This window comes from Magnolia sinica, chromosome 18 (assembly GCF_029962835.1).
Source record: "Magnolia sinica isolate HGM2019 chromosome 18, MsV1, whole genome shotgun sequence".
NCBI classification, from domain to species: Eukaryota; Viridiplantae; Streptophyta; class Magnoliopsida; order Magnoliales; family Magnoliaceae; genus Magnolia; species Magnolia sinica.
Window position 1 is genome coordinate 47564958 of NC_080590.1, and position 26979 is coordinate 47591936.

General features: G+C 40.4%; 1 protein-coding gene across 3 annotated transcripts in view; it reads left to right on the top strand.

Moving 5' to 3' along the window:
- Positions 1-26979, top strand: part of LOC131232663 (uncharacterized) — a 143496-nt gene that overhangs the window by 99413 nt on the left and 17104 nt on the right. For all 3 annotated transcript variants that reach the window (XM_058229057.1, XM_058229059.1, XM_058229058.1), the window contains exons 22-26: positions 2544-2729; positions 2815-2925; positions 3155-3325; positions 3412-3570; positions 14511-14744. In XM_058229057.1, the coding sequence (XP_058085040.1) occupies positions 2544-2729; positions 2815-2925; positions 3155-3325; positions 3412-3570; positions 14511-14744 (861 nt within the window). The remainder of the gene's footprint in view (positions 1-2543; positions 2730-2814; positions 2926-3154; positions 3326-3411; positions 3571-14510; positions 14745-26979) is intronic.

Here is a 26979-nt window from a genome sequence, read left to right on the forward strand (position 1 = left end):
TGCTTCGAGGCACATTATGCACACATTTGGGAACACTGTATTGTGTTTGTGAAGATTCTCGATCGTTAAAATCTTGTTTTCCCCCGCAAGCCAGATGAAAGCTGCCACTTTTGGAGGGGCTCCGTAAGACCATGTGAAGGAGATATGATAATGGGCCAGGATTTGAGTGTGGTCACTTAAACGCCGTTACGATGACTTCACGAAAAATTTTTCGGACTTATTTGAGCTCCAAGCTAACAAATTAATGGCTCCTTGGGCTAGTTCCACGTTCCGCAAGAGAGATAATGAGCGCAAGAAGTCATCCAATTCCTCATCACTCAAATGTCTTCAACACGGAGGTTATCCAAACTCCCTAATTTGAGAAACAACTAGCCACCGAAATATTAGTATCAGGATTCAGGACATAACCTAGCGAGATTCAGGAAGGAGGTTTGGAGCGAGGAGTCCCCACACCAAACATCCTTCCAGAATCTCACCCTGGATCCATCTCCTGCTTAAAATTTGATCCTCTCCCAAACCTTAGGGGCCACTTTGACAATTCCTTTCCACACAAAGGAGGCACATTAAACAAAGGACTTTTTGGTCCACCAACCCATTGAAGTAAGACCATATTTGGCTACAATTATCTCTCTCAACATGGCCTGATTTTCCATCCCAAATCTCCAAATTCATTTGCCTAACAGGACTTCATTAAAATGGCTTGAATTGCGGATGCTAGCCCCCCTTTCTGGTAGAGGCCGACAAACGTAAGCCCAATTGAGCAGATGGAATTTACCATTAGAAATCCCTCCTTCCCAAAGGAAGTCTCTTTGCAACTTTTCAATACGGTGAAGAACCGATTTAGTGTAGCGGAAGAGCGACATAGAGTATAAAGGAAGATTAGATGGCGCTGATTTGATCAGAGAAAGTCTACCCCTGAGGGACAAAAGTTTGCTTTGCCAAGGGGACAGCTTCTGCTCCATACGTTCAATAACCTTATACCAAAGATGTTTCGGGGGCTTGCCCAAACAAAGGGGCAATACCAAGTAGGATGAAGGAAATGAACCCTTACGACATTCAAAGATATCGGCCATAGATTCCAGGGCTTCGTCAGAAATGTGAATACAAAACATTTCGGTCTTTAACTATCAATCCTCAACAATTTCCACCAATATGCCCATTGGTGGATACTGATTAGTCACTGTAACTATCATCGTCTCTCCCAGTAGCACGCACAGTGGTTGTGCTGCACACCTCCATACTCATACTTGTATCCTGGATAGATCTATCCACCAATACTGTTGATCCACATAACTCTAGTACTGTGCCCAACTCACGAGGTTATGGTACAAGGCTATATACTCTCGAACAAATCGATGGTACTCAATCCTCAACAATGTCCACCAATATGCCCATTGGTGGATACTGAGTAGTCACTGTAACTATCATCGTCTCTCCCAGTAGCACAGTCAGTGGTTGTGCTAGCCTACACACCTCCATACTCATACCTGTATTCTGGATAGATCTATCCATAACCATACTCCTATCCTTATCTATTGACATACTATCACCATCACTATAGCCAGATTTCTGTGAGTGGGTGTCATGGTTGTTGGAGTTGCTTATCCCATAGCCATGCAAGCCACATCCATAAGCCGGCATGTAAGTGGAGCTCCCTTGTCCATCATTAATGTCTATGGACCAAGGATCTATGCAATGGCATCCTCATTGTGTGTTGGCTGTTCCTTATGACATGAGAAATGCTGACTTGGTTCAAAAGCCTATGTTGGGGCATGAGCCCCTGGGTGGGGTGATCAAACTCTCTCCATAAGGAATGGACTCGTAGGCCTCTTACTTGGACGTTCTCTACAAACATCACCACCATCATCACCTCCATCATCTCCACTGTCATCTTTGCATGATATGGACGAAGTCTGGCCATGCTAATGGGGCACGAATCATGCGAATCAAGAGAGGGGGCCCTGTGGGGCCTGACACTGCTGTGGAAGGGTCCTAAAGGGCCAACTACTGATGAAGGTGACTCTGATACAGATGAAGAGAGGGGGCTTGTGGGGCCAGCCACTGATGTGGATGGGCTCTAGAGGTCCAGTCACCGTAGGATATGGCCCCGGAAAGCCTGCTAGGGAAAAAAAGAAAAAAGAAAAGGAAAGTAAAAAATGGAGAAGGAGAAGAGAAGAAAGAAAGGATCTGTTTAGGTTTCCTACCATATCCCAATGGTGCGATGCATGTATTGATTCAAATACTGAAAACACTAGGAGTGCTTAGATGGGCTTCATGCGTTGGGCATGCCTTACACCATTTGTAGGACTTTATTGATGTGTCTTTTATTTTGTTATTATTTAAAGATAACTCAGCCGATCAGAAAGGAAAAAAAATGATAACTTATTAGAAAGCAATATTTATTACTACAAGTAAAAAATAGTGATTTTAGTTCATGTATGTTTGCCCTTTTATTTGAGTCACAGATTTCTCAGTCATTATGTTAGTAGTCCCTTCTATCATCTGGCATGCCATAATTTCTTAGTCATTTTTTCCCATTTCAGGTACAACTAAATGTTACTCCTAAAGTGGAAGGTTTCCTAAAAATAATTGGAGTAAGATGGACGTTGTCAGGATTTGTAGTTGGTTATCATAATTTTGATTCTGATATACCAAAAAAGAAACCCTTCAAAGGAAGAAGGAATATCAGGCCTTCTCCAAGACATAACCTAAAGTTTGTTGTGATTAAGGTGCATAGTCTTTTATCCAATTTTTTTTTTTCTTTTCCTTTTCTTTTTTCCTTTGTTGGTAAATAACTCATGTTTTCATGTCCAGAGTGTACCCAAGCTCGAGGGTTATATCCATGACCTACCCACAAAAGCATACATGGGGGATTTGCGACGCCTCGTTTTAGAGCTGAGAAACCCATCAGAATTTTCTGTAAAGGTATTAGTTATGTTTATTTAGATGTTTGTGCTGTTTTTAATTTTGAACCATAATGGATTTTTGTATATGGATTTGATGTCGGTATGTACCAAAGTATGGTGATCCAACCCATAATCAATACATAACTTAAACATTTTTTTAGAAGTTTTTATGTTGTGCTATTGCAGTCTGTGTGCAGAACACATGTATTTTGATTTTAACATATCCCATGATTCGACATCTTTGGCAGAATTTGAAAGTGAAGATCAGTCATCCAAGGTTTTTAATGCCAGGAAGTCAGAAAGACATGGACATGGAATTTCCTGCCTGTCTAGAAAACCAGCCAAGTCATGATCAAAATAATGTGCACACTAATGTTATGGAGAAGAAGTCCATTGGCTCTTTATTTTCATTTCCTAAGGTGAGCAGAGAATTCATACAAAAGGGGTGCTGCTATTGTGTTTATCATATAGTCTTAGACAACTTTTCCCCCCCTCAATTTTGCAGGATCTTGCAATTCAAGGGGGATCAACTCTTTTATGGCCTCTTTGGATGCATACTGGAGTTTTTGGAAGAATTTCCTTAAGTTTATCAATATATTATGAAATGGAAAATGCTTCAAGTGACATGAGTTACCGTACGCTACGCATGCATTACAATTTGGAGGTAAGCTCGCTGATATGATATGCTGCAATTTTCAGTTATAACTTTATATTGGCCAGAACTGCAAAGGTTCCTTGAGTTGCTTTATCAGAATTGGAGCACATAATTCCTCTTGCAAACAGTATTTCAAAGGGTGGCTATTTCGAATGTTTTGCCAGCACTTCTCAGTTAGTGTGGTCCTACTCTTTACTGATGTGCACACACCTTTTTCTCTGGTATATGGTTTATGTCAACTAGCATTTCCAGAGAGTAGCAGTTGTGATAGTTAAAACTAAAATGGAAGTTATTTTAAGTCCCTAGATGCAAAGAACTTGCGAGAATCAAGTGATGCTCTAAATTTTAAATCATTGCAGTCATATATAGAGCTGGGCATCGAGTCGAGTCGGACCAAGTTAGGGCTGACCTGACTCAATCCGGTTTTGAAATAGGCCTGACCCAAACTCGACCTGACTTGGTATCGAGTCCATCATGCCTGACCTGATCCGAGTCTGGCTTGGACTAATCCAGACCGAGTCCGACCTGGTCACAAGTACTGAGTCGGGTCGAGTCGGCACCGAGTCAGGTCAAGTTTAGCGGGTATCCACAGGTTGAAATCACAACTCAAAACTTAGATTCACTTGCTAGAATTGCAGCCTCTCCATCAGCTACACGGCATCTCAGATTTGAAACATCAGATCTGAGGTTTTTTTTTTTTAAAATTTTTTTTAAATTTTTTTAAAATTTTTATAAATATATATGTACGAGTCGAGTTTCAAATCGAGTCAAGTTAGTACCGAGTTGGATTTTGGGTCGAGTCGAGTCAAGTTACTGGTTGACTTGAGCTTGACTCGGTTTGAGTTCGGATTGGATGAAGTCAACTCGATTCGGATCGACTCACCTACTTGGTTCGGATCGAGTCGAGTTTGCTGAGTTGAGTCATCCCATGCTCAGTTCTAGTCAAATATCAACATTTACATTTTTTGCCCCAGACACTCATTCTATCACATCTCTTTTGGATTTCCAAACTACTTCCCATGATCCTTGCTTGCAAAGAAAGCACCGGCTATTATGATCACCCCATATATTCCATCAGACTGCCATTATGACCATGCGTCATTAATCTTGCTCATCCTTAGGAAGCTTTCTACCATGTTGGCCCTTAATAAGTCTTCGATAACCTAAGGCATAACCCAATACACTCCAAAGCATGCTAAACAAGCGAACTAGATTTGCCTCACAAAGGAGCAATGAATGAAGAGGTGGTCTATTGATTCCGCCTCACCCAATACACATAAGGCAAATGTTGGGAAGAATCATAGCCCTTTTTTGGAAGTTGTTGATAGTTAAGATTCTCTTCCTCCCTACCAACCAAACAAAAGCAGCTACTTTAAAAGGAGATCCATAAAACCAAAACCTATGAAAGAATTCCCGTCTAGAAGATATCTGGATTAGTTGGTTGAAAGACAAATTGAGAATTTTCCGGATGGGCCAACATTCCATACCAAGGAGTCTTTTGAGTCAGGGGATGGGTGAAAATTGTGGAGATGCTTCAATTGCTTTGCAAAATCAGCCATCTCGATCCTTACAACATGGAGGAATCCAAATACTGCTCTCCTCACTAGATGAGAAACAACTAGCCATTGTAATATTTTTCGATGGCGCTAAGTTAGCCAATGTTGGAAATTTTGCCTTTGATGGTACAACTCCACACCATCTATCCTCCCAAAAACGTATCTGGCTCCTATCACTGAGAGAGTACGCAACCCGATTTTAAATGAGGGTCTAATTAAATTTATGACTCCCCTAGTTGGACACCATATTTCGAAGGTTTAACTTCCCTCCACAACCTTCCTTCTTCAGAACCAAATCTCCAATGTCACTACCCAAGCAAAGCCATATTTATCGATTTCAAAACTCTATTATCTGCACCTTCAGAAAACAGTTTACAGACCTCTTCCCAATTTAGAAGGTGGAACTTGTGCTTCTCTTCGGCCCTTCTCCATAAGAAATCACACTTTAGTTTATCTAGCTTGTCCAACATTGACTTCAGAAAATTAATCAATGACATAAAATATTGAGGAAGATTAGAAAGAGCTGCCCTCCTATCGACAAGTGATGACTCTTCCATGAAGATAATTTCCTCTTGAATCTTTAAATCACCATCCACAAATGAATTGCTGGTTTCCCTAAACATAATAGAGGCCCCAAATAGGATGATGGAAAAGACTTGGTTCTACAACCAAGATTTGTGAACTTCCAAACTTCCTATCGGATAAATCAATGCCTAGCATCTCACTTTTATTGACATTTATCTTTAGACTGGAAACTTCCTTGTAGCACCCAAAATTTTCCTTATATTGTCAACGATTGACAATTCTGCATCACAAAATAGACTTGTATTATCTGCATATTGTGAGTTATCCTAACCCCTCCCCTTGAACCTTGGAATTCGGAAATAAGTTCCACCTCTTGGCCTTTTAATAACATTTTGTTAAGGGCTTCTGCTACCACTACAAACAAGAATGGCAAAAGCGGATCCCCCTACCATGGTCCCCTCGAAGCTTTAAAGAAACCTTTGGACTATCTGTTAACTAGAACCGGTGTTCGTAGTATCGATACTATCAGCTGATATTATCTTTATTGATGGCCGGCGATACGAAACCCCTAAGATTTCCCTCAGAAATACAAAAAAAGATCACGGAATCTTGTGTATCGTGCGATATATCGCACAAATATCATAAAATATCGTGCGATATTGCCGATATCGATGATATATCGGCATTTATCATGACTTTTCCCTTGATTATGTACACGATATCGTCAAAATATTTTCATGTAACCACCTTCAATTCCACAAATTCGAAAAAAAATAAAAATATATAGGAAAAAATATCTCTTACCTCAAACCTGCCCGAAGGGGTGGGCCTTTAACTGGATTTGGTGGGCCAATCGTCGACAATGCCGTATAAGCCTAAATCCATTTCCTCTCTTGGAGAGAATCGCTTTGAAAGAAATCAGATTTCCGTTGAGGTTTTTGGGATTTGGGTAGAGGTTTTGAAAAAAGAAAGAAATTAGAGCAAAATTTTTGGGATTTTGAATGGATTCGAAATCACAGGGTTTGCGGGCTGCGCCTTTAACGGAGAAGAAGACGAGGGTTTCTTCTTTTGATTCAAGTCCTTGGATTCGGTGCGACTCCGGTTGCACTTAAGATGGTGCAGCCCATACGGTAGGGCCCACCTTGATGTATATATTTTATATCCATTCCGTCCATTTGTTTCGAGAGATCAATTTAGGTAATGAGACAAAGAACTATGCATATCCAAATCTCAAGTGGACCCCATAACAGAAAATAGTGGGAATTGAATGCCTACCATTAAAAACTTTATGAGGGCCACAGAAGTTTTCGATCATGCTAATATTTGTGTTTTCCCATAGTCCATATCTCCATGAACTTATGAATAGGTTGGATCTCAAATAAGCATTATGGCGGGTCCCACTATAAGTTTCAAAATTTCAATGGTGGGTGTCACTGTCCCCATTGTTTTCTGTAGTGGGGTCCACTTAAGCTTTGGATTGGCCTCGTTATTTTTTTTTTTTAAACCTTAAAATGATCTCTCCAAATGGATGGACGATGTGGATACAACACATACATCATGGTGGGGCCCACGGTCAGGGTCCCGCCCACTTCGTCATCGCGGAATGGGGAGTACCCCAACTCGGGTGCAATTTTGGTGGATTCCTAGATCCACACGGTTGATCCCTAACTGTAAGGCCCATTGTAATGTATGAGCCTTACATCCATATCGTCCATCCATTTTGAAACCTCATTTTATGGCATGATCCAAAAAATGAAGCAGATCCAAATCTTAGATTGACCATAATACAGTTAACAGTGTGAATTGACTGTCTACTTTTGAAAAATTCTTAGGGGTCGCTGAAGTTTTCAATTAATCTTATATTTGTTTTTTCCCTTCATCTAGATTTGTGTGACCTTATGAACATGTTGGATCTTAGATAAACATCATGGTGGGCCCCAGGAAGGTTTCAATGGCGGTCGTCACTGTCCCCACTGTTTTCTATGGTGGGATCCACTTGAGCTTTCAATGGGCGTCATTCTTTGGCTCATAACCTAGAATGATCTCTCCAAATGTATGGACGGTGTGGATACAACAAATACATCATGGTGGGGCCCACAGTCAGGGTTCCACCCACATTGCTATTCCACGTGGGTTGAGCACGAGACATGGATTTCCCGTGAAAAGCCTTTCCTAGGAAGTTCCTACGCTAGGATGCTAGGTGCGGCCCAGCGTAGTGTTTGTGATAAATCCACACTGTCCATTTTGGGAGTTCATTTTAGGACATGCGATAAAAAATGAAGTGTATCCAAAACTCAAGTGGGCCGCACGAGAGGAAACAATGGATATTCAGTGACCACCGTTTAAAACATTCGTATGGCCACAAAGTTTCATATCAAGCTAAGTTTTGGGTGTTTTCACTTCATCCGAGTAGGAATGACCTTATAAACGGTTTGGATGGCATATAAACATCAAGGTAAATCCCAAGAAGGTTTCAACGGTAGGAAACTCTTTCCCTGATTTTTACTCTTGTCCGACCCACTTGAGTTTTGGATCCACCTCATTTTTGGTTGCATATCCTAAAACGAACTCACAAAATTGATGGACGGTTTGGATTTCTCACAAATATCACGGCATGCCCTACCTAGCATCTTAATGTAGGAACTTCCTGCTTTCGCAGGAAATATGCGCACACACGCAACTTAGGTAGGACCCCACCAGCGATGTGGGTGAGGCCCTGACCGTAGGGCTCACCTCGATAGATGTATTATACATCCATGCTATCCATCTGTTTTCCATATTATTTTAGGATATGATCCAAAAAATGAAGTCGATAAAAGTTTTAGGTAGACCACACCACTGGCAAAAGTGATCATTGAATTCACCCATTAAAAGCTTCCTATTGTCCACAATAATATTTATTAAACATCCAACCTATTGATAAGGTCGTATGGATCTGGATGGAAAGAAAATGCAATATCAGCTTGATCCAAAACTTTTGTGGCCCATAAAAGGTTTTCAATGGTCATTAACAACTATTTCCTATGGTGTGGTCCACCATTGAAAACTTCCTAAGGCCCACTGTTTCTTGTGGGGTGGTCCACCTAAGAATTGGATCTGCTTCATTTTTCATCCGACCTATTGATAAGGTCGTATGGATCTGGATGGAAAGAAAATGCAATATCAGCTTGATCCAAAACTTTTGTGGCCCATAAAAGGTTTTCAATGGTCATTAACAACTATTTCCTATGGTGTGGTCCACCATTGAAAAATTCCTAAGGCCCACTGTTTCTTGTGGTGTGGTCCACCTAAGGATTGGATCTGCTTCATTTTTCATCCAACCTATTGATAAGGTCGTATGGATTTGGATGGAAAGAAAATGCAATATCAGCTTGATCCAAAACTTTTGTGGCCCATAAAAGGTTTTCAATGGTCATTAACAACTATTTCCTATGGTGTGGTCCACCATTGAAAACTTCCTAAGGCCCACTGTTTCTTGTGGTGTGGTCCACCTAAGAATTGGATCTGCTTCATTTTTCGGCCCATGTCCTAAAATGAATTGGCAAGAAGGATGGACGGTGTAGATATATCACGCACACATTGAGGTGTGGCCCACATAATAATAATTGTCTAATGGTTTTATTTTAACAATTAAGTGTCCACTAATCAGATGTTAGAATTTTTTTTCCCTGATAATAATTGTGTTTTCATACATGTCTTGATACATTTATAAATATTATGCATTTTATTTTAATATAGTTGCCTTAGTTCAATCAGACAATGTTTGGCTTAGGACACTATACAAAGGAAACCAATTGTGTGCATTTTTTATTTTTTATTTTTTGCGATGTTATGATTTAAAAGTGTGTATTAAGATCTTTTTTGACAATCCCAATGTTTCCCCATGTTTTCCTAAAAGTGCGACAAATTATGCGATACAAATGATATATCCTGTGCGATAACCGATATATATCTGTATCCCAAGGGTGCGATACATAGCGCGATACCGATATTTCGAACATTGACTAGAACTGAGAAACATGCCGAAGAAACACATTCTCGAATCCACTGGATCCATTTGCTTGCACATCCAATCCTACCCAACTGTACTCAAGAAACCCTCAATCAACATGGTCATAGGCCTTTTCAATATTTAATTAACACACCACTCCTTTTTTGCCTTCTCTATTTCTTGAATCTATGAATATCTACCTGTCAGCCGCAAAAGCTCCTTGATCCTTAGAAATCACTTTGGCTAGCATTTGCCTAAATCTAGATGTGAGAATCTTTGCCACAATCTTGTACAGACTTCCAATTAAGCTAATAGGCCGAAAATCTTTTAATGACTTTGCACCTTCTTTCTTTGGAACAAGGGCAATAAATGATCCCCCCATACCCCCGGTAAGCCTTCCTTTCTCAAAAATTCTTTCATGAAGTCCACTACATCACTTTCGAACATTTCCCAAAAGGCTTGATAGAAAGCTGTGGGGTATCCATCTGGGCCCGGGGCCTTGTCTACCCAAGGAGTCGATAGCCGCTTTAATTTCTTTTTACAACACCGGCTTCTCTAGGGAATCCCTCCCTGTGGTAGATAGGTTATCAAACTGCAAATTGTCTTAGGTCTACTCCATCCATCATTAGAAAGTAGCTTCAAATAATACTAAATAAACGTCGAGCATATTTGATTCTTATCTTCAAGTCTTCTGCCATCTGCCATTATACTGCTTTCTAGAACTAGCAATGCTATGGAAAAGCTGGGTGTTTTTGTCTCCTTTAACCCAAAGAGCACTCGATTGCTTTTGCCATTTTATCTCATCTTGATATTTGCAATACTCCGGGAACAGCATAGTGTGCCTGAGCCGTTCTTCTTCAGATAGTCCACTCACCTCGTCCTTGATTTTCAACCCATGAATGTCACTTAAAACACTTTCTGCTTCATCATTTCTTTTGCTCATAATTTCCTGTTTCCAACCATTAAGTTTGCCTTTAAGAAGTTTTAGCTTTTGATACAACGCAGAACCAGCTGAACCTTTAGTTTTAAAGGACTGCCACCACTCCTTAATTTGAGCTGCAAAACTGTCCATCTCCAGCCACATAAGCTTGTACTAAAATGGTTTCGACCCCCAACCCTCTCCTCTCTAACTTCCAGCAATATAGGTTTGTGGTCAAATGTTGGTCTAGGTGGCCTTGAAGATGAACCAGCAGGTATTTTTCAACCCAGTCAACCGATAACATTAATATGTTCAACTGGCACATTACTAGCTCTGCTCGTCCGTTATACCAAGTAAATTCTCCCCCCCCCCCCCCCCCCCAAAAAAAAAAAAAAAAAAAAAAAAAATCAAATCAGAATATCAACCTTTTGATTGTGGCTTAACCATTCCTCAAAATCTTTCATTCTCTTCATTATGTGATTGCCATTTGACTTTTCGCATGCAAATCTAACAACGTTGAAGTCACCCCCAACACACCATGACAAATTGAAACTAGCTTTGATTGTGTTCAGCTCCGATCACAAGAGACATCTTCGGCTTAAATGACATGGACCATAGACCGCTGTGAATAACCATGTAAAACCTGATGAATTGTTCTTTAAGGAAACCAAAACTAAAAATGTCCCAATTGAATTGTCCTCTATTACCCAAAAATCCCTGTTCCAACTTCTAGGCCACCAAAAACCCTCCTGAAGTATCCTTTCAATTCAGTGCAACCCATCCCTTATTTTTAACTCCCCATTTGAATCCAACACTCTATTGTCAAAGGCCCCGAGCTTCATTTCCTACAAGGAGATGATCTGAGCCTCGTATTTGTTGACTACCTCCCTAACATGATTCCTCTTCTCCAGCTACCCAACCCCCTTACATTCCAGCTCAATATCTTCACCGGGAAACCGTTATAGCCCCTCTTCCAATCTTTCATCGCTACGTTTGTTGTGAGAGTGATAGTTTACTGAGCCTTCCAAATTTAACAATTCTCTCCAGCCTCTCGGGGTTTTCGACTTCTTTTTCTGCACCTGCACACCCTTTGACCTTTGAGCTCCATGTTCCTTGATGAATTGAATGAAGGCATGCACGTCATCATCTCCCACTTCGAAAGTTAGGCCCATTGACTCACCCCACCCTTTCAAGCATGTTGGTACGACTCCAATTCTCCCCCCATCATAAAAGGCTCACCATGAAAATCCTCAAAATTCACAACCAGAAGAGAAAATTGTGATACTTAATTGTATCGGTTTCTCCCTCGCAACTTGGTGTGGAGTTACATCCAGAGCATCGCCATAGTACTCGATACTGGCCACCTCGTTCGCTTGAATATATGGCTTCAGTTCTTCCCCTTGCTTCCTCTACCCAACAATCCTCTAGGGCATCTTCCTCAAAAGGAACTATCAGGCTCCCAGAATTGCAATCTCTAAATGAACCCATGTCTAGGTCAATGTTCCCCTTGAAAGGAGAGAGACACTATGTCAACGAACAAGCATTTGTAGTGAATAAACACCCCCCTTTGTTTATTATATCAGAATCGATCTCCCACGCTCGATTGCTAAAGAAATCGGGCATGTGTGACACTTCGACACATTGTCACACAGGAGGCGAGAAAGACATGAGTGCCAATTCCTCCTGCACCTTGGAAACAAGGCTCGGTCCACACGTGTCTCTGACTCTCTATGTAGCCCTTCGATGATGCCATCCACTGCTCTGCGACTGCCATGTGTCCTCCCAACCTCATCACACCATTCACCTATCTCCATATTTAACCGATTCACCCAAATTTCGAACGATTCATGAGAACATCCACTTTCTTCAGCAACACGTATTGCAAGGAGAGTGTCTCGCCTCCTAATTCTGATATCCGCTAAAAGAGGTTGCCAATTGTTGCCTCGACATGATTATCGGGCCCTTTTTGAGGCAAGATCTCGGTCGTCGCTATTACAATTTCATTGTCCCCTACACGTGTCAAGGCATGCTTTTGGTTTGGTTCCGAGCGAGGTCCGAGCCACCCATGTGACTCCCGAAGCTCACCTACCTATGGTACCTGTTGTCTAACCATACACCTAAACTTAATGACTTGTCTAATCGATCATCTCAAATAAAGACTTCTACTCCCACCTGTAGATAGCCTTGACTGGACCATCATTAAACATGGTGACTGCAACGAGAATATGATCTATACTTGCATCTGTTCGAACCGAAACCCACAACTTTGTCTTCCCCAGTGGCTTGATAATGCAGCCCTCTTCATGAAGACCACAACAAGCGTCAAATCAGCATTTGATCTCCGATAGCAAGGTTCCCTCCTTCGAAATAATAACAAGAGTATTTGAAAGCTACAACGAAGTTTTCTTTAACACCTTTGGGTTTACCCTAACCACTGAAACCCCCTTCTCCACCTCCTTCCGTGCCCACTCCTTTACTCTCTTCCCTTGCTTCTGCCTTACCCTTGGACTCCTCCCCGAAATACCTATCTTCCTTCCCCTTTACCACATCCACATACGATTCAACAACCCACACTCCTCTTCCTCTACCCATGGTACCCCCCTCCTCCCCACCCCCCTCGGGGGTTTCACTTTGTTTTGGACATGTACGTTTGTCGTCTTTGATCCATAGTGGGCCTTCTGCAAGAGAAGTGCCCTTTGAAGACCTTGCCATTGAGCACTTCTATTGCACGAGCTAGCTCCTCCGGTGTCTGCAATCACATGAATGCAAATCCCCTTGGGATCTCCGTCTTTTGATCCCTTGGTATAACCACCTCCATGACTTGCCGCTCTACTTGAAGATGCTTTGTAAGTGGTTAATCTTGTAGTTAGATGGGTAGTTCTCAATGTATAGAGTAGGGAAGTCCCTTATCGAACTATTTTTTATCTCCTTTCTTTCACTTCCTCCCTTCTTCATCCTTGTTATAGCCGTCTGTTCATCATGAGGGTCATGCTCCAAGTCGGCCTTTGCATCCTGTTTTCCGTTCTCAACTCTTCTAAACCTTCTTCCCACCCCACTGTCCACCACTCCTTGGTTAATGTCGGAATTTGTTACGCTCCTTGGGATGTACATCTTCTCCCTTATTTCGAAGTTCCCGCAAGATGGATTCAGAGCCATTTTTGTAGGATCGGTTCTACTTAATATTTTTCCATTCCTTCATTTTGAGAGCTAAGAAAGAGTGCATTTGGCCTGAGGCTAATATGGATTGACAGTCCTTGAGGCTAGTCTCGCCACAACTTAGTAAAATCAAGGTACAGATTATGAATACAAAATGGAAGTGATGAGGAGTGACTAGAGTGCTTTAAAATTATACCGGCATGATGATTCATCTTTTTGTTGGATCTTATTGTACTACAGAGCCAATCATGAAATTTTTATAAGCATATCTAATAAAAAATTTCATATCATCATTGATGGAAATGGTGTATGGCATAATACAGCTCAATAGTTTCCGTGAAAGAAATTAGTATCAATGTAAAATTTTAGAAGTAATGTTGATGGCCATGATCATCGGATTTCACAATATGCCTAGAAGACCAAACATATCAGCACTGGGAAAAAAGTAAACTTTGCTGACACATGGTTCTTAACTTTTTTGCTTCAAGTTGGATAGCTGATTCTCAAAAGACCCCAATGATAGCTTATCATGTAGAACAAGGTCTCAAGTATGTTGGATAGTCTTTTAGACCTGTTCTACTCAAAATAATGCGACTTGGGTGAGTCCTGGATCTAGTTGGCAAGCTTTTGGCAATGGTTAATGTTTCATGGTTTATTTGTTTACAGAAAATGCAGTAGACTCTTGTGTTCAAGTATGCTTAGATACCAATTCTCTAATTTCCCTTTCTATGAACTATTATTTGCAATTGTCATCTACCTGCTACAATGGTCAATTTTAGGCTGATTTTATCTTTCTTTGTAGGTATTGCCATCACTTGATGTGTCCATCCAAATCACTCCTTGCCCATCAAGATTGCAAGAGTTCCTTGTACGCATGGATATTGTCAACAAGACCAGTTCAGAAAGTTTCTGTCTTCGTCAGTTGTCATCTGTTGGTTATCATTGGAAAATTTCATCACTGCCACCACATGTTTCTGTCTGTCCCTCGCAACTTTTACTAGCTGGTCAAGCGTTGTCATGCTTCTTTAAACTTGAGGTTTGTATTAGTAACTTCACATTTAATAGAGTCAAGACCACCTCAATTCATCCTTTATTCTTGTACATAAGCAGTATTTGGATATTCTTTATATGGTTGTGATGTATTTCAAGTTATGCAGATACATTTTTCTCTATCTTTTGCAGTTATGAACTAACTTTTCTTTAATGATTCATTCTTCAACATCATTATATATCTGTAAAGTCATGTCAGCATGTTGGTTTTTTCTAGGGTTCCATGTGTCCTCATGCTGTTAAAAAGAAAAAGCGGTTTTGTAACAGCCATCATGGAAAAATGGCCTGTAACAGTCCATTACAGGCCAATATTGGTTTTTTTTTTTTCAAAGGCCGTAATGGCCATTATGGACCGTGTCAGAACAATAATGGACGGTAACCGTTATTGAATACCTTGCATATCTTATACTTTGCTTTTGTGTCCAAGCTACATAGTTTATGATAAAATTTCTGAAATTGAATGTGGAGAGTCGTTTCAGTCCACAATTCATATATCTGTTTCCCATCCAGGTTTAAGTTGTCCAAGACTTGTTTAGGGAGGATTTCTACTACGTTGTATTTTTGTACTATAAGGGTTTTCATAATTTTTGAAATTTTTTGGATTTCTTGAACCTTGCTAGATAGGCTTACGGTCTTCCCCCTCGCCCTGTGTGTGTGTGTGAGCCACACATGTGCACACATTGTTAAATTCTTGCAATCTGCTTCACCATTTCTTCTGATTCTTATTCTTACCCACTAATTTGTTGTGTATGTGCGCCCACACACTGCCATATTCTTGTGGCCCCATTGATCTCATCATTGTGACCCTTATCCCTCCTCGTGCCCTCCCAAATTAGCCTCCAACCCAATCTCTATTCTCTCCAACAACCTATCTCCATCCCCAATATCCTGCTCTTTCTCAACACCCTACCTTGCAGATCTAGTTCTCGTGGTTTGCCTCGAGATTTCTTCTAATTCTTTAGCACACATTCGTTGTATTCTTCTTCACCACTTCCTGCCTCTCACACCACCACCCCATGCGAAAAACAAATAAAAAGGAAATGGAAGCGAAGAACATCATTTTTTCTTCTTCTTTTCCCAATATCTTGTGTCCTGTTTATGTCTGGTTGAATGGCTCTATCTTCTTTAGGGGAGCCAACTTTTCCTTGTTCTTTGTAGTCGATGATCTCATGGGCTATGTTGATGGATCTATTTCTCCTCCTTGTTCCCTTCCCTCTATGATGAATCTTCTCCAAAATCCAACTTGACGTATCAAACTGAGGTGAAAAAATAACTTCCCTTAAGTTAGATCAATGCTAGAGTCAGAGGATGCGTTAATCTCTTGTGGTTGGTGTTGACACTTCTTACGCTGCACAGGTTTGTGTTGAAACCTTCTTCTCTCAATCCCATAAAGCCTGTTGAAACCTACGAAGTTGTGATTCCAAATGTGCAAGCGTGAACTTCATCTACTTCTAACCAGTGTTGAACTTAATTGATAATATCAGCTGATACTTTTTTATATTGCACGTGTGTGATATGAGCCTCAGGTATATTGCAAAAGTCCTTCGTACCGTCAGTGGATTGCATGTATTGTATATAGAAAATTGCAATAATAGAAGTGGGTAGGGATAGTGGTAGATAAAGATTTAAAAGATAAAATTGTAGATGTTAAGAGAGCAAGTGACAGGGTTTTATTAATAAAATTTTGTGTTAAGAGAGGAGATCATTAATGTTGTTGGTGCATATGCACCATGGGTAGGATTAGAGGATAGAATCAAAGAGAATTCTAGGAGGGTATGGATGGACTTATGCAAGAACTTCCCAACGGAAAGGATATTTGTAGTAAAAGACCCGAATGATTATGTAGGAAAAGAAAGTAGAGTATATGAGAGTGTACACAATGGATATGGTTTGGGGAGAAGAAATGAGATGGGAGAAGCTATCTTGATTTTGCTATGGCATACAATTCTAGTTCTAGCAAACACATGCTTTAAAAAGAGATGAATATTTAATAACTTTTAAAAGTGGACCATATATAAGCTAAATATATTTCTTTCTACTTGGGAAGATATGACTGCAAGGTGATACCTGGAGAGAGTTTGACCATGTAGCATAGGTTAATGGTTATGGATGTTTACATTAAGAGGTAGAAGAAATGCAATGAGTTAATAGGTGTCCAAAAATTAGGTGATGGAATTTAAAAGGAGAGAAAACAATGTTATTCCGAATACATCGTTGGAAGAAGGAAAGTGGAATGGCGAGGAAGTAATGTTATGTGGAATGAGATGGCTGACATTAGGAAAGTGGCAAAAAATGTTCTTGGAGTATCTAGACCTAAAAACTAATCGTATAAGGAAACGTGGTCATGGAATGGTGATGTACAAAAAGCTATTAACGAGAAATGTTCATGTTTCAAAGATTGGTAAAAGCAATGAAAATCTTGAACAATATAGAACTGCAAAAAAGATTGGTAAGAAAGTAGTAAGTGAGATTAAAATTAAGGCTCATAATGATTTTTACAATATATTGGAATAGGAAAAGATGAGAAAGATGTCTTCTATCTTGCAAAAAATGAGAAAGGGAAGAGTAGAAACCTAGATCATGTTAGATGCATTAAGAATGATGACTAGAGGGTACTAATCAAAGACAACAAGATTAATGAAAGGTGGAGAATCTATTTTTAGAACTTGTTATTTGACAATCACTTTGAGAGCATAGGGATGGAAGGAATCATAAATTCAAATGATGTCAGAGTCCATAGATACTTTTGTACGATGAAGGAAAAGAGGCTTCGAGAAAGATGAAAATAGGAAAGGCCCTTGGACCAGATAGTATACCAATAGATGATTGGAACGGTATGGGAGATACTGGGTTATTTTCATTGATAAAGTTGTTTAACAAGATTGTAAGATTGGAGAAAATGCCAAACAAATGGAGGAAAAGTACCGTGATATCTATTTATAAGAATAAAGGAGACATAGAGCTGCACTAAAAATTGTGGAATTAAACTTATGAGCCACTCTATGAAACTTTAGGAAAGAGTAAATGAGCAAAGATTAAGGCATGAGACGAATGTATCAGAAATTTAGTTTGGTTTCATGCGAGGGAGGTCTACCACTAAAGCTATTTTCCTACTTCGTAATTAATGGAGAAATGTAGGGAGAAGTGGAAGGACCTCCTTTATTGACTTAGAGAAAGCTTACAATGGGGGTCTTGAGAGAGTTAATCTAGTGGATGTTGGGAAAGAAAGGAGTTTTTAAGAGGCTATATTGATATGATTAAGGAAATGTATGGGGGAGCAATACCAAATGTGAGGATCATTGGTGGAGAGACAGGTGAGTTCCCAATTACTGTAGACTTGCACCGAGGTCAGCAACGAGTCCATACCTTTGCATTGCTTATGGACGAGTTAATGAGGCATTTGCAAGAAGAGATCCCATGGTGTATGTTGTTTGTAGATGGCATAGTTTTGATTAACAAGATGAGGAGGGGTGTGAACACAAAGCCAGATTTATGGAGTGCTTTAGAATCTAAAGGATTTGAAACAGAATATATGGAGTGCAATTTTAGTAGGAGTAGGAGTGGGAACGAGGATGTTTAGTGAGAGGAAGTTTGCACTTGGGGAGGCCCATCAGGGGGCGAGAGTTCCTTCCAAATTACCTATTGTACCACTCCATGGGCCAATGTTAGGGTGCCATGTGGCACAAACCTCCTCTTAGCCAATTAAAACCCACCATTTGCTATGTGTAAACCTCACCTAACGCTAAATTACATCCTTTCCATCACCCTCACCTATAAAAAGCCCTTCACCCCCTCATTCTCTACACACACCAAGGAGAGGAAGAGAGAAGTGAGGTCTCATTTCCCATTCTCTACCCTTCTAGCCCCTTTAGCCTAGACCATTCTAGCCGAGGACAACCCTAAGCCCTTAAACCTCCATCCCATTGTCCACACCTACACCCATTCCCTACCATCTAGCTTACTCCACCCATCTCATATCCACCACCCCATATCCCACCTACCATTATCTACCATCCCATCTCATCCATTCTAATCACAAACCCTAGCCATCAATCAAAACCCCAACCACAAGCCCAGGCCGTTCAAAGCATCCAAACCATCTAAACCATCCATACCGCCCAAGTCATTCAAACACCCCTATCAAACTCAACCACACTAGCCAATCCATCCATAAAATCTCGCAAAGGCCACTCCACTTCAAGTTTGTGAAGTAGAGATTAAGAGCTTTGTTCATCTATTTTCTTTAAAGAGTATCGATATTCTCTCTCTTTTCACACACATCTCCATCTAGCTTCTTGTAGGGTGCTTCGCCCGCTGCTTTATTTGCTTTACTTTTCACATTAGCACATCTCCTCCCTCTCCCCCCTCCCCGCTCCTCTAGGCGATCCTTGGGTGTATGCTCTATGAAGTGCTGTGTATCCTGGATCCTATCACATCAAAATCCTAAGGCTGCTTAGTCCCTTTTCTGCTTTCTTTCAATAAGAGTACTCCTTGATTCAAGTTGATGTGAGCAACACGTCTCCACTGCTATAACCAAGTTAAACCCTCTAGTCGGCTTCGAATCCTGTCTGCAACTGACTAGATAAGAGGTTTACTCTAGAGATTTTAATCCCCTTAAAATCCCATGTATACCACAAAGCAATAACCACACGTTTGTGCAGGGCGGAGAAAGGTGCCTAATCCCTTAACCGTCACCAAAGTCCCTTACTCGGAATTTCCAGATTTTAGACTGGCACCAAGAGTCATTGCACAACAGGAAGTCCTCGACTTCCTTGATCTTTATAATTCTGCACAGTATAGCCGACTGTGGAATTCTAAATAAATTGGCTAGTGGCGATTTGAAGCCAAACACATCATATTCTTGAGTCAACCCACTGATAAACAAAGCCATGCACCAAGAGCAAAGAGCCTAGAGGAGAAGGCCCTAGGGGGCGCTGATTCCAACGTTTACAAAATGGCGACTCCAATAGGGTGAAGCTAGTTTCACTAGGCGAGACTCGACTCAAAAGATGTGATTCATTGGATTTTAGGGAATTTTAGTCCTTTTATTTTCTGCATTTACTTTCCTTCAGTCTATACTGGCCCTACGCTTTAAATTCCAGTCATTTACTTTCCTCCAGTCTTTATTGGTCCTATGCATTTAAATTCTAGTCATTTATGTTTTTTCTAGTAACCATTGGACCTACTTTCAATGCTCATCGGCACATTTAAATTCTGGTTATTTACTTTCTATCTAGTACCTTTCCGGTCCTTTTACCTACTCTCTATGCATTTAAAGAAAAAAAGGAGGGAAAGGAAAAAACATGCACCCATCGCCACCATTGCGCAGAAAAGCACCCCGGGTGTCAGGTGCACTAGGACTATCCTCATTTTCACCTCGAGCAGTCCAATACTCATGTGCTCTCTAGTGGCCATGGCAACTCATGAAGATGAAACCGTAGCCTTGCCTTCCCCTAAATTGCCAGAGCTTGTGACTGACAATCCCACAACCACCCCATTTATGGACATGGCCCAAAACCTCAAAACATTGTAGAATCTTATGGCCTGACTTCTTCGATGGGCCACTCAAAATGTGCAGGCACAATCGTCTAGTGCCCTAGTCATCCTAGTTTTCTAGCATCCTCCTGCTTGCAGTCTCCCCCTGGCTTTAAATTCAGTCTTCAATTTTCCCTTTGTGTCCACACAGGACGCATAACATCCTTTCCCTAACGGGAGTCTTTTTCAAACTCAATTTCTCATATTTGGGATCTCCTTCAGCAACCTCCCAGTAATGGAAGTCATTTCCAGATTCAACCTCCTCCAATAGGGAGTCCCAGTCAATTTCCAGCATATGCTCCCCCAAATGGGAGCCAGGGACAAGTCCTGGTAGACACCACGATGGGAGTTAGTTTCAAGTCCAACATCCTCCTACTAATGGGAGCTCCAGTCAATTCCAACAACCTCTTGTTGCTAGGAGCCCCAGTCAATTCCAACAACCTCATGTAGCCAGGAATCCCAGTCAATTCAAGTAACCTCCCGCAGTGGGGAGTCCCAGTCAATTCCAACAGCTTCCTCCAATGGGAGCCACAGGGGTATCAATGAAATCGACCACATTGAAGAAGTGGTTTGGACGGCAGTGATAGGGACGAAGCCCCCTTAAACTAGTCGCTCATAAATCAAGGAGTTGCTAGAACACTTTCAAGAGTAGCTCTAGACAATGTAAAATAAGCCGCAGATACAACAGGGCTTGGATCTCCCATCCACAAAATTCAGGGATTTGTGCCCCCTTCCATATGCTCGGGTACCTCATAACTTCAAGGTACTCAAATTCAAGAGAGATGACGGCAGTGGGTGCCCCACAACAAACTTAAAAGCATTTTGTGGGGAACCAAATGCGATAGGGAATGACTGAGCCTTAATCCATTTCTTCCAGAAATCCCCAAAAGGTGAGGCACTTGATTGGTACACATCACTCGACTGTCAACAAATCAGGATCTCGTAACAACTTTCCTAGGCCTTTGCTGACCAATTTGTGTACAACCTGAATATGACACCCAGGAGGACAAACCTAGCTACTTATATTGGATGTTGGTGGGCCATGATCGCCTAGATGAGAGCACCAATCAACGATGAGTAATGGATTTCCATTATCGTCCATTGGCAAACTCGAGTATCTTTGGGCACGTGATCTCGTACTCATATGCGAATTTCACTCAACTCATCTGCGCTCGAGAATAAGTCAAAGCTAGAATAAGGGCCTGGACGATCTCTCCTTGGCCTCATCAAGCCACCCTAGTGAAACGGAACAGTGCTAAGGGAAAACGCATCAAATGCGGGACGGTAATGGCAATGTCCCTACCCAACATACAACATAAGTCAACAATAACCTCTCCCCTGCTCAAGATGCTCTCCGTTCCCTCCCCAACAGGGACAACATCAATAGCAACAACAATCAAGAGGGAACACACAATACCCCAATCGGAATCAATAGATGAGAATGGCAAGAGAGCCTAGGAGGTTTACTCCATTAGCGCAATCATACAATCAGATTCTAACTACGCTAGTTCAGAACCAACTCCTCACTCAACTCCAGCCTAGGCCCTTTCCTAATCCTCTGCGCCGAACTAGAATGGGAGTGGCTACTGCGTGTATCACCAATCTCAAGGCCACACAACGGATTGGTGCTTCACCTTGAAGCATGCAGTCCAAGATATGATTGATGGCCATAATATAATTTCCTCTCATGCTACTACTACCATTGCCAACATCCTTACAAATCCCCTACCACAACATCAAGCAAGCCCCAATTCTTTGCGTGCCCTTGTCGTTAACATCATTGAGAAAGAGTCTGCGCATGAGTAATAACTCTCTCTCGTATCCACTCCATCCATGCAGTCTCATCCAGTCTGGCAACCATGCCCCTGATTCTACAACAAGCACCCCCAACCAATCCGATTTTGGTCCCTCTGATCTTATAAGGGGCACCTCCAACTAGTCTATCATCTGCACCCCTGATCCTACAAGGGGCACCTTCAGCCAGTCCATCCTCTACACCCTTCATCTTGCAAGGGGCACCTCCAACCGGTCCATCCTCTGCATCCCTCATCCTGCTTAGTCAGCTCATTGTTCATGCTGCTCAGTGGATCTCCCTCTAACAGTCGATGCTGATTTCCTTCACTTGGTCCTATGGAACCCCTCCGAAAGTTGTCGGGTTTGTCTAGCCTTTTGCTATGGGGAGAATCGTCACCCTGTAGAAAAGAGGGATGTTCCTTCCCAACATCTGCTTGCTTTGTATGGAAAATGCAGAATTGATAAACCACCTTTTTGTCCACTGTCCTTTCACTCACAAGGCATGGTCCTACATTCTTACTCTCTTCCATACCACTTGGGTTATGCCTTATGCCACTGAGGATCTCTTCTTTGCCTAGCATAAGGGAGGTGCTGGGAAGGACCGCAAAGTTTTCTGGTGTTGGTTATTATGGCTACCCACTTGAGTCATTTGGAAAGAAAGGAACAATCACTGCTTTCAGAACTCCTCTTCTATCTATCAAGGTTGCCTTCATCAAAAGGGAGGCTGTAGAGTGGTCATCCTTTCTCCCCATCTCCGATCCTTGTATTCTATTATCTCTCTTTGGGTTGTAGCGGGCCCTGCCTGTTCTTTGGGTTGTATTTTTGTTTGCTTTCTTGCCTTTGGCTTGTATTTTATTCTCTTTGGGTTGTAGTAGGCCCTGCTTGTTCTCTTTTCGCCCTTGGCATTCTTCTAATAAATTTTGTTAATCTCTCTCTCTCTCTCTCTTTTTTTTTTTTTTTTAATAAAGGTGCTTTCTACTTGGAGGGCAGATGATGGAGGCAATGGCCATGGCGTTCCTAGTAGAGAAGCCTCTTTTCAATTCCATTGTTTGTCGATGTATGGTTAACACGGAAAAATTGCTTTCACCTATTTCAATCATATTTTGCAACTATATTAATCTAAGTATCTCAAATGTTCAGAGTATTGTTATCATTACTGATATCAATAATCGGGGATACAGAAACATGGTATTATCGTCAGTGCTCGGAAAAATATCGGTATTTGAGGGAAACATAGGGAAAAAGGTGGAAATTTTCAGTGAAACTTTTGGATATATTAAAGGATACATGTTTACATATATAGGAATCAAGATATTGCAAAAAACAACAATATATAATAAGTTTCCATTTTACAAGGGCCTAACCATAAGTTGTTGAAAAAATCAATATAAAATAAATATATAGAATTTGTAGTCAATTAATAAATTGGCCAACACTCGTTAATATGTAAAATTTCTATATTAATAAAGAATGAAGAGAATGTATTTTCTAATTTATAAAAATAGCATTTCCCCCTTTTTCACTTTATTGTTACTTTTTTTTCACCACAAATCCATGTCAATGCATGTGAATCATTTATAGACATGAATTTCCATTCTAAAACAAAAAATGATGTTTCTATGAATTTTTCTTCACCATTTAGTTCCAGCTTGTATTCGTTTCAAGTCAAGATTTCTCCCAAGAATCGAACTTTGATTCAATAAATATTGTGTCGAAATGACCTAAAGAATAAAATTTTCCAAAAAATCCCCAAAAATGGAAATGTTTTGTTTTGTTTTGCTTTTTTTTTTTTTCCTGTCAATTTTCACGTATTTAAAGATGTTTTCGTGGCATCAGGGGTATTATCGCTGGTATCGGAGGTATTATTGATGGTATCACTGATACCAAGTAACTTTCATAAGGGATTCTTCTTAAAGTATCACTGATATCGAAAATATCGCAAAGTATTGCCAATATTTTTTTTTAAAAAATCGGCGATATTTGAAATTTTTTACACTTCTAGCAGTTTCGATATCGTCAACTTAGTGATACCAATAGTAGTGGCAATAGTATTGATAATATCGCCAATATTTGGAGCACTAAGTATCTCCCACGTGGTTGACGGGGACATGCTGCTCTGTTGGAATTTCAGTCAAAGACACCACATAGTATATGCCATCTGTTGGAATTACATGATGGCACTAACCTCGTCATCACTGATGATGGCACTTAGGCATCGATTACCAGTGTTGGTGATGATATTGTTCATTTCGTACTTGGTCTCTATGCCATTTTTTGCACGTTCCTTTTATTCGTAAGAATTTATTGTCAGTTGGGAAGTTTACATGTGACAGTAGTTGCTCCTTTAAGTTTACAATGTGACGGATATTTAGATTGGTTGACCAACAGAACGAAGGAAAATGGGGGGCCTCTATGTATAGAATAAGGGACCATCTAATCTAGGGGCTACCACACCATCTACTCCTATCTTCACTTCATTGCTTCAGTGTGGAAAATGTGACTCGAACATGGATTTGTGGGCCTTGCAGCCCCATCGGATGATATCTTTGGCATTTATTTTCAATCTGCCAGTAGTAAGGTCCACTTATGGACCTCCTTTGGTGATCGGCTATTTTCTACATCAATTTCTGTTGATGGAAATAGCTGCCAAATAGGCAAACACTGTAAATTTCCTTTCACTTCATCTAGTAAAGTAGCAGATTCCCCATTGTTTATGGTTTAGGGATACTGGGGCCCCTATTTATTAACTTGACTTGTAACTCTTGGTTTTATTTCTCCTTTTGTTGACAATTACAGCCGTTGGTTGTGGAAATATCCTTTTGTGGGGCTGTTTGGGAAGCTGAAAATGGTAGGAAACGAAATCAATTTCCACAACTCTGTTTGTATTATAAAAAGTAGCTGCAGAAATCCATTGTCATTATCATGCTTTTTCCTTAGAAAACGAGTGAATTAATTTCTCTCAAAAGACCTAATCCATCGGAAATTTCCTGTCTTTATTAGGAACACCAACCGACCATTAAAAGCTCCTTTTGGTTTTCAACACTAAAAGGAACTGCTGTCCAAACAATGGCACACGAAGACAAATTAAATTCCATGGAAAATATAGTTGCAAAACAAACAATGGATTGTGGATTCGCTTCCCTGATTTTTCCATGTTTTTAGTTTTCCATTGAGGTTTTACATATCTAGTTATTGTAGTAACAATAGTATTGATATCGATATCAGATGTGGGCGATATGCAACCGAGCTGAAGTTCAGTATCTTCCCCATATCGTGCGATATTTTGGGAAATATCGCAACATATCAACAATATATCGATACATTGCGATATTTTATAAATATTGTAGTTATTAACTCCTTTGTATCGTCGACACCATCGATACATATCGTCAAAAAGTTTCAGTCATCAGCTCCCTTTGCAAATTTTTTATAAAATTCACCAAAATCCCCAAAAATACTTTTTTTTTTTTTTAATTTTTTCTTGGTTACCTCCCTAAGGTGATTTCAACCCCTCCTTTTCAATTGTTTGGAGAAAGAAGGGGATTTGGGTGTGAAAGTCGAGATCTAGAGAGCGCGCAGTAACGGAAACGAAATCATTTGAGTTTTTTTTTTTCTTCAAATTTGAACAGTTTCTTCTTATTTAAATCACTTGGAATCGGTGGAATGAAGTTCATAATCCATGATTTTCCATGCCCAATCATGAATTTTGGGCACTGATTTTCGAATTTGGTGGAAATTGGGGAAAATCTGATTTTCAATTTTGGCCTCTAATTTTTGACTTTTATACACGTCTTCTATGATCTATAAATTATATATGAACTGATTTTGAATATAATTGCATCCCTTGTATCAGTCAACACATAGTTTAGGTCCCTATGCAAAGGCAACTAAGTATGTGTACTTGTTTTTTGTGATATTTTTTCTAAGTGTACAATAAGTTTTTTTTAACATCTCCTAAAGGTTCATTGAAAATTTTAGCCAATTTCTCAATGTTTCCCAAATACAGCAATACATTACGCGATACATATTTAAGAAGATAACTTCAGGTGCTTCATCATATTTAAGAAGATTTTCTTTTTTTAAAAAAAATTGATAATGAAGAAGATCACAAATATGTTTGAAACGAAAAGATCATCTTTCACAGTAATGAAGGCGGAGAATTTATCTCTAAAGCATTTGTTGATTTTCTTGCCCTCAATGGTATTACTCATCAGTTCTCGTGTCCTTACATGCCTGAACAAAATGGGGTTTCTAAGATAAACACTGGCATGTTATGGCGAACCACTTAGTTCTTCCCTCTAAGCAAGCTTTCCAGTACAATATGGGTGGACTCTTTCTCAATGTCTGTTTGTTTGATCAATATCTGTCTTATGACTCTTATCTGATTCTCAACAACCAGTCACCCTCTGTGCTTCTCTTTGAGTGACAAACAGATTATATGTTCCCAAATGTTTTCGGTCGTGCATGTGCTACTCATATAACTTTTATTGCACCTCAAAAGCTTGTTCCTAATACAAAGATGTTTGTATTCATGGGATAAAATTTTGCTCGTAAGCTCTATCGATGCATCGGCACAGACGCTGGTTAATGGTTGTTTCCTTGACATATTTTTTTTGACAAGTGGCCATTTATTTATGCAACTATCCTCCCTGGAGGCCACATCTTCCACTTGCTATTTATGTGATGTCTCCTCCTCATCGAGTTAATACGATACAAGGGGACCTTGCCAAGTGGCTCATTTCTCTAGCTCGTGTTTGTAGGCTACTTCCTGTCGCAACCTTTCAAATTCATAATCATTCGTGGGACTCATGCTCTTCCCACATTAGTGTTGTGAGCTGCAGCCTGCAAACAACCATATAAGCTGAAGTGATAAGTAGAGAGTTCTATTGAAC